This window comes from Emys orbicularis, chromosome 1, assembly GCF_028017835.1.
Source record: "Emys orbicularis isolate rEmyOrb1 chromosome 1, rEmyOrb1.hap1, whole genome shotgun sequence".
NCBI classification, from domain to species: Eukaryota; Metazoa; Chordata; order Testudines; family Emydidae; genus Emys; species Emys orbicularis.
In genome coordinates, this window is record NC_088683.1 from 212,011,934 (window position 1) to 212,025,642 (window position 13,709).

Sequence of the window (13,709 nt, forward strand, 5' to 3'; positions counted from 1 at the left end):
CTCTGTGCGTTGCCTCCGCCTGCAGGCACCACCCCCGCAGCTCCCATTGTAGGGGACTCACAGTATTGCCACCTTTACTTCTGTCCTGCTGCTGGTGGTTGCGCTGCCCTCAGAGCTAGGTGGCTGGAGAGCGGCAGCTGTTGGCTGGGAGCCCAGCTCTGAAGGCAGTGCTGCCACCAGCAGCAGTGCAGAAGTAAGGATGGCATGGTATGGTATTTTTGTGCTGCTGCTTTCAATGCTTGGGCACCTGGACAGCAGCCAACCGCTCTCTGGCCACCCAGCTCTGAAGGCAGCGCAGAAGTAAGGGTGGCAATACTGCAACCCCCCCACAATAACCTTGTGACCCCCCGCCCCCCGGTGGCCCCCTTTTGGGTTGGGACCCCTAGTTGGAGAAACGCTGGTCTTCCCTGTGAAATCTGTATATAGTATAGGGTAAAAGTACACAAAAGATCAGATTTCATAGGGGAGATCAGATTTCATGGTCCGTGATGTGTTTTTCATGGCGGTGAATTTGGTAGGGCCAGAAACCTTCCCTCTGATTCTTGGTGAGGTCAAGTCCCTCTAGTTAGAATGTCCCCGTCCTGTTAGGGGGACCAAGGTCACTTTGTTGTTTGGTGGCCTTTCTCACTGGGATGGATCCCCCCTCTCCAGGGTCCTGCTCCCCACCTATACCTGCCAACTTTGCAGAGTTTGAGATCCCATCTCCCAAGGCACCCTTAATTAATTCCTCTGGGGCAGGTTTAGACTCCCTCAGTATCTCAGAGAAATGCTCCCAATCCCACCCTCAGATAATGGGGCAGGCTAGTGTCGAGGCCAGCCCCACACAAGGGACTTCATGTTTTCCCCTATAGTCAACTGCACGTATACATTAGAATAGGGATTAATGTCTCTGTGAATATACTGTAGAAAGATAGACTCCCTGGGTGCTCAGGATTTGGGACCAAGTCATCCTGGACCAGGGTCTGCCCACACTGGGAATCCATCAGACCCATCATCTCTGTACCGTTTATCCGAACAGAGACCATTACTTTAGCTGGTGTTTGCTTATGGGCACAGCTATCTGCCTTCCACAGCTGTCCACAACCACACTCCATGTAGCGGCACTTGTGATACCGATGACCTGGGTGCCCACATGAAAAGCAAACTCCCACTGCTGGCTCAGTGGGCACTGGCCCTAAGCCTAATGTTTGAGGTAGCCTTTCCTTATGTGGCTTGTCTGCTCCCATCCCCTGGCTTTCCTGCAGAGGAGTCCATGTGGCCCCCACCGACCTTTGTTGGGGCTGGGGCCTGAGATGCTGGGGTTTCCCAACAGGGACAGCCTGGAGCCCCTTAGAGGCTGGTGCTTCTGAGACCATACTGCCTGATCGCCAATACCCCTGTTGAGTTGAGGGGCTCCCTTGGCGTCAGGCAGGTTCTTGTGTGATGCTGCCAGAGCCACTTCAGCAGCTAGATCATCTTGCATCAGCCAGACAACATCGGCTAGGGACTCTGGCTGGTGTTTGAGTACCTAGTGTCTACCCTGAGCTGGAGGCATGTGGGCAAACTGCTCCACCCATGATGAGCTCAGCCAACTGAACTCCTTCCAAATCTCTGGCTTTAAACACCTTCAGCATAAGTCTCAATTTCTGGGCAACCATGCAGGATCAGGCTCCCTGGGGGAATTTCTCCCCATGGAACTTCTGTCAGAAAGTCTCCTCCATGATGTCAGGGTAGTCGAGTACAACTGCTTTCACTTGCACGTCCAGCCCCCAGTATGTAGCCTATGCTGGTCCTGTCAGGTCAGGTGCCAACAGGGTGGCTCACTGGTCAGGTGGCTACTGGGCTGCTGTTGCTACTCACTCAGACATTACCAGGAAAGCCTCTGGGTCCATCCTCAGGTCTCCTCTTAGTGAGTTTCACTGACAGGTGAGGCCTATGGGCCCTGGAGGGGAAACCTGTGGGAGACCCTGGGCTGCATCAGGCCCTTAACTGTTGGACCAGCCTTTGCTGCTGTTCCTGCTGTTGTGCCTCTAGGGGCCGGGCCAGCTGTTGCTGTTGGGCTGCCACTTGCTGCAGGAGTTGCAGCTGCTGCTGATTCTCTGTCATGCACTTGAGAAGATTCTTGAGATCCATGTTGTCTGACCTACCAATTCAGACCTGTAGAGGTGTAGGGTGTTTGACCATCTGGGTCAATCAGTCTTCACCCTCTCCAGGGGTGGGAAGGAGTCCTGCATTCTTCACCAGTTGTGAAGGGGTTGATTCACTGATGATGCCTCCTTGTGGCGAGGCATGTGGCATAGTAGCTCTCTCCCCGCTGTGTATCTCCTGGCAATGGTTGCTCCTCTGTGGTGATCTGCTTCTTCCTGTGACTTGGTCCTCCAGCCAGGTCACTTCACAGTCTCTTCACTTCTGGGGTGGTCCATGAGCAAAAAACGAAGGGAATTAATGCAAATAAACGGAATTAATAAGAGACAGAGGGGATTGTCTCCGTCTCAGAGTATGTCACAGTCTGGCCCTCACTTCCCTCAGGGAAGGCTTCAGGCAGTGGTTGTTGGGGAAGCTCCTGCCGTCAGTCAGCCCTTTCCTCAGGGGCTGAGCGTTAACAGTCTGTCCTCTTCGCAGGTATGCCCACTAGTGAGCTGCTGTTAAGCTCCTCCTTCAGCCTGTGCATGCTTTGCAAGTATAGCGGGCAGAGCTGCCTGAGCCCAGAGCATGTCTTTAACCCTTTGTTGTCCAGTGTGGGGTTTGTATACCCAATCACAACATCCTACTTATGATATTGCGTAGGCTGAATGAATACTAATAAACCTATTAGTCCTCATCCTCAAAGGAAACCTCCACAACACTTTCAAAAGACCAGCCTGGGAGCTTACATTCAGAACTCTGGTAGACACTAAGAAACATGGACTACATAGAAACATTGGATTTATGGCTTATTACAACAATCTGTAACCCATTAACAACCCACCCCCTCAGCTTCCTCCTCCCCCTGCCACTTCACCTTTAATAGTCCCTTGAAATATGTTAACTACTTGTTCTAAACAATCTGTTCCACTTTATATTTAACTGTGACTCTCAGAGTACATTTCCCAGACCTGAAGAAGAGCTCTGTGTAAGCTTGAAAGCTTGTCTCTCTCACCAATAGAAGTTGGTCCAATAAAAGATATTACCTCACCCACCTTGTCTCCCTAACATTTGTAAAGGTAGATTTAATTGGGCTCATGGGGGGTTACCAATACTTTGGAGGATAGAGCTAAAATTCAGAGGGATGTTGATAAATTGGAGAACGGGGCTATAGACGACAACATGAAATTCAACAAAGACAAATGTGAGGTGCTACATTTAGGGAAGAAAAATCAAATGCACGAATACAGAATGGGGGATAACTGGCTTGGCAGCAGCACTGCTGAGGAGGGTCTGGGAGTTGTGGTGGATCACAGCCTCAACATGCGTCAGCCATGCGATACTGTTTCAGAAAAAGCAAAAGCAATTTTAGGTTGCATTAACAGAGGCATATCATGCAAGTCCCAGGAGGTGATAGTACCACTCTACTCGCCACTGGTTATGTCTCAGCTGGAGTGCTGTGTCCAATTTTGGTCACCAGTGTATATAAAGGATGTAGAGAAACTGTAAAGGATCCAGATGCAAGCAACAAAGGTGATCAAAGGGATGGAACACAAGCCATGTGAGCAAAGGCTAAAGGAACTGGGTATGTTTAGTTTGGAAAAGAGGAGATTCAGAAGGGGACATGATAGTGGTCTTCAAGTACTTGAAAGGTTGCCAAAAAAAAATGGAGAAAAGTTGTTCTCTCTTTCCACAGAGGGCAGGATAAGAGGCAGTGGGTTCAAACTACAGCATAGCAGATTTAGATTAAATCTCAGGAAAAAATTCCTAACTGTAAGAACAATAGGACAATGGAACAGACTGCCTAGGGAGGTTGTGGAAGCTCCTTCATGTGAGGTTTTCAAAGGGAGTTTGGTTGTTTTAGACACAACAAATGCTGCATCTTGGCAGGGGGTTAGACTAGATGTCCCTTCTAACTCTATGATTCTATGGTCCAAGCACATGTGTGACTGTAGACTCATTCATTCGGGCACTTTTCTATGTCCTCATTAATCCCTACCCCCTCTACTTATTAAAACTATATGTTACATCAGTGGTTCCCAAACTTATTCTGCTGCTTGTGCAGGGAAAGTCCCTGGCGGGCCGGGCCGGTTTGTGTACCTGCCGCGTCCGCAGGTTCGGCCGATCGTGGCTCCCAGTGGCCGCAGTTCCAAGCCAATGGGAGCTGCTGGAAGCGGCGTGGGCCGTGTTACATGAAACAAATTCTTGCATCCCCAAGGTCCCAGTCACACCCTTGCCTGGCACCCACTCTGTCTCACAAGCTTCCAGTTTCATGTGCACATGAACACATCCCACCAAGTCTCCCTCCCTGTCAGTTCCTAAACACTGTATAGATTTTTGTTTTCTGCAGGGTTTGGGATCTGTCTCCCCACAAATCAGGGAAGAGCAGTGGGAGTAGCAACAAGAGATTTTTCCCTGGTCACTTTCTTGAGGGCCATGTCTCCTTTTCTTCCTCATCAGCATGGAGGAGAGGAGGCATTGTGCTTTTTTTCTGACCTGCCCTTAGTGGGAGTTGTGGTCAGGGGTTTGCAGACAGTTGTCAGGGGTCCAGCCAGCATCCATGGAAGCAGCAATTAGTACAGACCCCACATGTCTGTCTCTCCCTTCCTGTTGTTGAGGCTCCTCTGTGATAGTGACCAGCAGTGACAATGGGATTTAACACCCCATAAAGATGCATGGGGCAGCCTGCACATCTTGGAAGCTGTGTCAGGCTGTCTGCAGTCTCAGGCAGACATCTGTGTATTAGTTGTCCTTTGTTGATGTTTTCAAGCTTTTCACCATAACTACAAGGGCTAGAAACTTCCTTTATTTTTTTGTCAAATGAAAACTGAAATTTTGAACTCATCACATGACTCCAGGTATTGGACATATCCCTTTGTCTTAATCTGACCCTGTAGAATACACCTGTGTGAAAAAACACCCAGGATGAATTTTCCTAATGTTGATGAGCTCTTAGTTGGTAATGGGTGTCTTTGCTCGATAGCTCTCGGCTTTTATTGCTAAAGGTCAATCCTATTTTTTTTAAGACAATGCAAAATAAACTCACTCAAATTGGGAGAGAGAGAAGAATACCAAAGACAAGAAAATGAAGCTTCTCTCTTTTGGTATTTGCAGTTCAGCTACTGGAAAATCATACACACAGCTGTAGTGCAAATTCCAGCCAGTTTTGTGGCTCTTATTTTTCTGTGACTAGTCAGTGGAAGACAAATCTTTTATTTTACTATGATTGGGCTGCTCAGGACCACTTTGAACAAGGTGAAGCCTCTCTTAGTTGGCTAAACCAGGCTCTAAATAAGCAGATGGCAAAAAGAGAAAGATGTGAGAGAAGCAGGAGGAATAAGGTGGGGGTGGAAAATGCTACACAAACAAGGTGCAGTAGGAACGTTAGATTCACATCTCTGCAGTTGCTCAGACACCGCCATGGAAAAAGTAATGTTGCCTAGTTCCCTCTTCTTGTTTAGTCTGGTCACAGCACCTTGGAGGTCTAGGGAAAAGAATGCCAAATTGTGTGGTGGTAAATCCCTGCATTCCAACGTTGAGGGAGGGAGGGTGGTGGCTATGATGGAAATGCTGGTGCTGGTTGGTTGTGACATGGATGTGCAAAGCTTAGGATCACATTCTAGAAAGTTTTCAAGTTCCCCTTAAGGAGAAGAAAATATCCAAAAGTTGTCCCATCTAAGTGCTATAAAGGTCAAAGGATGCGTCCACATGTAAACCATCAAAAATTTGTCTCGATTCATCAAGTTTAGTCTGTTTCCAAAACAATTATGTAAGCTCCGCAGAAGCCTTGAAAACTCTAAATCAACAGTTATTTTTTAATTTCAAACACCTTGGTTTACATCATCTCTTTGACTGCATCCTATGCTTTTTTTCAGCAACAATTTTACATATTTTTTGCCAGTTAAAATGACCATTCTGCCATCTTTCATCCTCTTTGGACAGTGCAAGTTCTCAATTAAGCAAAGCATACGTATTCAGGACAGCATTAAGCATGTGTTTAAAGTTAAACATATATAAAGGCTGTCCTAAATTGGGGCCTAAAACTTTAGCCCAGGGTAAGATATAATGCAACACTTCTCCATCCTGGAACTTCCTATGACTGGAAACTGCTGCTTTTCAGATCTTATACTGAATGGGATATATTTTCATTTTGAAGCATATGTGTAATTCCTGTTTATACAAATGAGTGCATGCCAAGAAGGGAATATACCCCATTCAATAAGTGTAAACCACATAGATCACTTTGTAGCTCAAGGTTCCATATAACAAAATCATTATCTGTTAAATCCTGTAAAAAATTTTTTTAGTTTAACCTTTCTTCCACAATAGTTAATTACTGATATAAAATATCTTCAAAGAAATCAAAGAGGGTGATTTTTATCATGAAATGTAGCTATATAGGTACCAGACATAATTTGTTGAAACTTGTGTTGCACAGGTTATTAATATCTTATCATTAAAAACTTGACAATTTTCTGATCAGAAGGACTGTTTATAGCAAGAGAAACAAGGATTTAAAAGTCTAAAATAATTGATCTTTTCAAAAATATACCAAGAGTATCTTCTTTTTTCAAATAGTGCTTTGGCTATGTTGTGTTTGATTTACTGTAGCTAAATTACATAATTTGAAACCCTTAAAACTAATCTGAGAACATGTCTTTACCCTGTTTTTTTTCTGCACTTGAGAACATGTAATTTTAAAACTCTCTTTCATTTCTCCTTGATCTTCAGATAGCAGATAGTATGAAGCCCTTGCGCCCTTATGAGCGCTTTGACACTCTGAGACAGTTTCTGGAGTACGATGGACACGTTTTACGTTTTTACTGTATGTGGGATGATACAGAATCCACGTTTGGGGACCCACGAGAACTTATTCTGCACTATTTTTTGGCTGATGATACTATTGAAATAAAAGAAGTGATACCAGTAAACTCAGGCCGGGATGCTGTTCCACTTTTCCTCAATAGGAAGAAGCTACCAAAGGTGAAGAATAAAAAATACAGCATATTTTAAGTTCTTTTGCCAACTAACAGCTTAAATGCATTATTTTGAAGTTCCTGTATTAGGAGTATAATGATAATTACAGTATATTATCAAAACGACTGAGAATAACCACAATTATGGGATTTTTTTCTTGCCTATGTATTTGATTACACAATAGGTACAAAAATTATAAAAAATAATTAGGCTTGGGCATGCTATACTTAATCAAGAAGAGAGAAAATTCAGATGGGTGAACTAATAGGTTTGTATTCTACAATTTCCTTTTCCTTATAATTTTATACCAATGCAGAAATTTAAGTTTAATCGTTTATTACTCCAGCACACCAGTGTAAATCAGTATAAGTCCATTGAAATTAGTGGAGTTACACCATCATAAAACTGATGTGCATTCAGAATTGGGCCATGCTTTTTTCCTAAGTCCTTAAAAAAAAAGTCCAATTTCAAGATTCAGCAATGTAAATTGTTGCTAGCAGCTACAGTATCATTGCTTTAACTTGAATTCTTAGAGTAGGGCCTAATCCAAAGCCAGTTGAAGTCAATGGGAGTCATTCCACTGACTTCAATGGATATTAGATCAGGCCCTTAGAGAGGGTCTACTAATTAGTTTAGTCCTCCATAACTTATTTACCATTTTAGAGTTTGAATACAATGTTTTTGTGTCATTCCATTTTTATACTGGTGATAGACTTGAACCGTTATAAGTCTGGAGTAATGCAGTGATGAATTATTTCCCCCCTCCTTTGCTTTTAATATTTGTAATAATATTTAATTTTGTAAGCCATAGGTGTTTAGAGGCCAAGTTAAAAAATAAACAGATCCCTGCCTTAAAGAGACAACAGTCTGGGACCCTGATCTTGCAATGACTCTGACTTAGCAGACCCTGTACCCATGCACTGCTCATTGAAGGATTGGGATTCAAGGGTCTATTTCTCTCTGAAGTCAATGGAAGTTAGAGAAAGGGCAGCAAAGGATTACCCAAAATGGGGATGGTATACAGGAGGGACTGGGGTTACATTAAAGATAATGAGATCTGTTTTAGTTATATGCACATCTAGTTGATTCTTCATTTAAAAATGTTTTGTATTTTTTTTTTGGTTATAACTAGAATAAATTACTAGTATAAATTAAAAACTTCCTATAGGAACATTCATCACAATAGAACAGGCTGATTAGCTCTTTTCTATATTTGTACAGAACCCAACACAATGGGGCCCCAATCCCGTTTGCAGCTTTTACATGCTACAATAATAGAATAACTACCAGCAATAATAAGAATATATGCAATACTTTAGTTGTGCCAACCTTTGCTTTCCATTTGCTTCAGAGAAAGAGACTGTGCCCTTGGGTGCACAATAGGACTCTGAATGTATAGTTTGAACAGCAGAGTGGCTTTGGAGGTCAGTAACATAAGCACACCTCAATATGGTCACTAAAAATGTTCACACAAAAACAGTCACATAAAAATTGTCTCATACAACTACTGGTTTTGTTTGGTAACTGAAGTCTCTGTTTTTTTGCTTTATTAGATGCAGTTCTTAAGCGTCTGTTTTCTTTCCTTGCAGTATGCTCCAGCAGGGCTGTATCAGCCTGGTGCAATCACAGATCGCACAGTTCTCAATGTGTTTGGAGGCTTAGTAGGAAACAAAGGCCGTTACATTCTGGACAATCGTAAGGTCAGATCTTTTTGAATACCTCAGGCCATCTAATGTAATTACAGTTGTTTTATCATTTCTAACATCCTGCTTATCTAAAACAGAGAAGGTTATTTGTAAGAATGGTGGTGTCACTGTAGAACTGCTTAAATGAGCAGTGTTGAAATTTAATATGCAGTGTTTGTGAAAATGTTTAGAAAAAGCTTTAGCTTGGAGTGGGAGTAAAAACATCTAAAATGTGAAATATGGAGGTTTTTTTGTTCAAGAGCAAATATTTATGTAAAATTTCAACAGTTTTTTTTTTTTTTAGAAAGTTCCATAGAGGTGCTTCTTAAATCTTTTTTTCTTTTATTAGACAGGAACTGTGCATCAGGAATTTTACAAAGACTCTGACCTAACAATAGGGGCAGTGATCAATGTTTGGGGAAGGAGGGTAAAACTCTGTGACTGTGATGAATTTACTAAAGAATATTATATGACAAAGTATGGAATCAGTAAGTAGTTATATTTATCCTTTTCTGTGCCTGCATTTAAACTTTGAATTTTTAAAAGGTTATTCTCTATTAATAGAAACGCTTTTATTTATTTGAATTAGAAACCTGGAGCAATATATAATCTGCTTTAAGTAGCTAACAGCAAAATAGTAGTTTTGCAGGGGTCCCAGTGGAGAGTTAAGGCCAGAAAGGACTACCCGTCTGACCTCCTGCACATCACAGACCACTAAACACCACCCAACCACATCCAGACCAAACCCAACAACCAGAATTAGACCAAAGTGTTACAGTCTTCAGGAAACTGAACTATTGTGTGCCAAAGTCAGTGAACAGGACTGAGGTGCAACGATACAATGGCAGGGAATTGATTTAGTAAGATATACCCAGATGTTCCTAGCAAGTGACCTGTGATCCATGCTGCAGAAGAAGGCAAAAAATGCCCAAAATCTGTTCCCATTTGACTTGTGGGAATATTGCTTCCCATCCTTGGATATGGTGGTCAGTTAGACCCTGAGCATATGAGTGAGACCCACCAGAAGCCCCTGAAGTGTGAGATTTTAGGAACATAAGGCATGAACTGTAAGAGATGTCCAGAGGTGCCTAGCCCAGTCCTCTCTCAGTGCAGGCAACCCGGTCATACAGTCCTACTTCATAAATTATCTTAAAGCTAATTAGGTTGTTTGCCTCTACAGTTCCTGTTGGGAGGCTGTTCCAGATCCTCACCCCTCTGATGGTTAGAAACCTTCTTCAAATTTCCCACCTAAATTTATTCATGGTCAATTTATACCCATTTATTCTTGTGCCAACATTGTCCCATAGCTTAAATATCTCTTCACCCTCCCTGTATTGAGGGAGAGCAATTATATCCCCTCACAGCCTTTGTTTTGCTAAACAAGCCAAGCTCTTTTAGCCTCCTCTTGTAAGGTAGGGCTCCATTCCCCTCATCATCCTAGTAACCCTTTTCTACACCTGTGCCAGTTTGAATTCATCTTTCTTGAACATGGGTCATCTATCATGATCTATTTAAGACCAACCCAGATTTGCATCTTGTGCCCTTGACTGTTTTTATTTCAAAACCAGGACAATAAAATGATCCTACATAAAGGCTGTTGATTCTTCCACCTCCCTATTCCGATATCCCTACCTTCAGTCAAAGTTTGAACAAGAATGTACATCTGAACATGTGTGTACATTGGCTTCAAGACTAAGCTTGATAAGTTTATAGAGGGGATGGTATGATGGGATAGCCTAATTTTGGCAATTAATTGATCTTTGACTATAGCGGTAAATATGCCCAATGGCTTGTGATGGGATGTTAGATGGGGTGGAATCTGAGTTACTACAGAGGATTCTTTCCTGGGTGTCTGGCTGGTGAATCTTGCCCACATGCTCAGGTTTTAGCTGATTGCCATATTTGGGGTCGGGAAGGAATTTTCCTCCAGGGCAGATTGGCAGAGGCCCTGGGTTTTTTTTGCCTTCCTCTGTAGCGTGGGGCACGGGTCACTTGCTGGAGGATTCTCTGCACCTTGAAGTCTTTAAACCATGATTTGAGGACTTCAATGGCTCAGATATAGGTTAGGGGTTTGTTACAGGAGTGAGTGGGTGAGATTCTGTGGCCTGCGTTGTGCAGGAGGTCGGACTAGATGATCATAATGGTCCCTTCTGACCTTAAAGTCTATGATTCTATGATTCATAGTCTTCTCATCACACTGCATTTTGTAAAGATGTCAGATCTATTTTCTGAAAACTGTTGCTGAGTTTAGGTGTTTGAGATGATTCAGTGCATCCTCACAACAAATGCTGGCAAATCTACACTTAATGCTCTCTACTATACAGAATCTGTGCAGTTTGGATCATTACAGCAGGTATCCCATAGTGACTCAAGAATTGCAAACTGGAGAACTGAATTTTGGAAAACAATCAGCATTTGTCTCCAAGATGGGAAAACATTCTGGGAGTATGGGATTTAGTTTAGCGATCCCAGAATTCCCCAGTCAGAATCAGAGCTGTTTTTAGTATGGGTGTCTCCTTGGAAGAGCAGTTTATCCTACCATCGATTTTAGTTAGCCAGTGAATAGAAACTAGTGAGTATATGGACTGCTCAAAAGTGGTGAGAAAAGTACTGCTACAACCCTTTTCTGACATGTGAAACAAGATATCTGGGTAGACCTGTTTGTGACCCAGACTCATGACCAGATGGAACACAGAGTTTGGACTGAAGTCCAATTAACTCCTTGGTGGAATGAGGTACTGTAGTGCTATAGAATGACAGCAATGAATGGCTGAAAAACATCAGAAGGAGGAAGGCCACCATTTTATTTCTCTGGAGGTTGGCCCAATATTACAGTAGAAACCTTTATTGAAGCTAACTACACATATTGAATACTGCTTCTTGTCTCACTTGTTGGCATTAGAAGAAAACAGTTGGAACAATACTGGTGCAAATATGCCAGGCATTAAACAAGATCCTGTCAGAACATGTTGTTAAAATTAAGAATGTCCATACTGTGATTACTGGAATGGTGAATGGGGCTTCTGTAATTGGGGTGGTGTGGTAAGTGGAACACACACAACCATTATCTGCCCACCAAGTAATACAGCTAAATATTACGGCCACAAAGGTTGTTTCTTTAGTGTAATAGTGGCTGGTTGACTGCTGGTACTAGTTTATGGATATTAACTTCAGCTAGTTGGGCAAGTTTATGAGAGGGCAGAATGGCACACTGTTTCCCACACACACATCAGAAAAATAAATAGCATGTAATAGGGTGGTAGGATCTATAATTCTATGTAGAAATGCAGGCATCTTGATGTGACCCACCTTGTTAACAGGGGTTAGAACCTTGCATAAAGCTGCTAAGTTCTGCTGATTTACTGTGACATGTGTTAACCCCCTGGATACCCTATCAGGATATAAAAAGGCGTGACCTTTTAGTCAGAGGGGACTAAAGGTAGAGACAAGGAGGTCCTGTGGGTAACTCTTGGAACAAGTAGGGTTGGGGGAGAAAGCTCAAGGTTGGGGTTTATGTTTTGTTGTTTGTGAGTTACCTATAAATTCAAACCCCAGGAAGAGGGTACATTTGTCCTCCATGGAGCTTGTGCACACTTTATTTGGAGCGGGCAGAAATACCATGTACTCTCTGTGGGCTTGATCATGCAATGTGCTCAGCACTCTGTCCCTGAGCCAGCAAAGCACTTAAGCAGGTGCTTAGTTTTAACTTGTCTTCAGTAGGACTGTGCCCTTGGCAAAGGTTAAGCACTTGCTTAAGTGCTTTGTTAAATTGGGACCCGAGTGCTCAGCACCTTGCAGGACCGAGCTCACTGTTGCTGTTGTGATTTTGAGTTACTCATCTTACCCCCTGCTGTTCTTTGTACAAGCATTTATTTGACTCTATGGCTTCAGCAGGAGTTGTATGCTGATAGAATTGCCTTTTAGGAGGACGAGGAGATATCTCTTGAAGTGCAGTGGTTATGATCATCAATATGTTTCCAATGTTTCTGCCTGTTTTTCTCGGCATAATATTTGTGAAAGCAAAGGGAAATTTTTCAAAGGACAGCGGCTTTGTAAACGATAGCTCATGCCCTTCAGCAGGAAGCCTGACATTATTAAGGATGAATGCAGCACTGATCTGAATGCAAGGGAAAGACACCTTAATGTGGGATATATTCTGCCTAAATTTTGCTAATGAAAGAGAAGGATGATCTAAATGCAGCAATGGCCACATATACATTATAAACAATGCATACCCAAATTAAATGGGAAATTTACTCATGAGTATGTCTCTGAGGAGAACTATATTTATCTCATCACAGCACAGAAGTAGAGTAAGAAGTGTCCTTTCTTAAATACCTTTCTTAAATATTATGTGGAGGGGGAAGAGGGATTTCTTGTGAGCCAAAATACATAGTGTCACATTTTTGGCTGCACTGCCAACCATGTGACAAATAGGTGCTCTTGTAATATTCCTTTTGGAAGGCAGGAGAAAAGGAGGCGTTGCCTCCTTGTTTTCCTTGGTAGGTGAACTGTGAAGCAGGATCCCATTTCACTAAAATAAAGTTGGAAACTAGGGGAGGCCTCTTCTATACCTGTTGGTTGTTGGCAAATGCATGAACCAAGCATTATGTCCAGCGCTAGTCATCTGTTTTCAGTCCAAGGGAATTGCAAGTACCCCTTCACTGGTACTTTTAAAACGCCATTGAAATTGGAAGCAAAAGATGAAATCTCAAATTTGAAAGCTGATTTCTTGCTAGCATAATGCTTTTGCTATGCCACCGAACTGGTCCTTATCACCATTTTTGCTACTGAGAAGACTACATAATATTCAAGTTTTTTTTATTCTTAAGGGGGACTGGATGGCTCTGGGGATTAATAATGGGCTATAAAGTTTTTCGCCTTTATGTTGCTGGTTCAGATCTTGTTTTGTGATTGAAAGTGGTTAGAATGTAGTGACTGTTC

General features: G+C 42.8%; 1 protein-coding gene across 1 annotated transcript in view; it reads left to right on the forward strand.

Annotated features, from left to right (window-relative positions):
- Positions 1–13,709, forward strand: part of EFHC2 (EF-hand domain containing 2) — a 90,511-nt gene that overhangs the window by 38,208 nt on the left and 38,594 nt on the right. Inside the window, exons 5-7 of the mRNA XM_065423368.1 lie at positions 6,835–7,086; positions 8,670–8,780; positions 9,115–9,253. Of these exons, the coding sequence (XP_065279440.1) occupies positions 6,835–7,086; positions 8,670–8,780; positions 9,115–9,253 (502 nt within the window). The remainder of the gene's footprint in view (positions 1–6,834; positions 7,087–8,669; positions 8,781–9,114; positions 9,254–13,709) is intronic.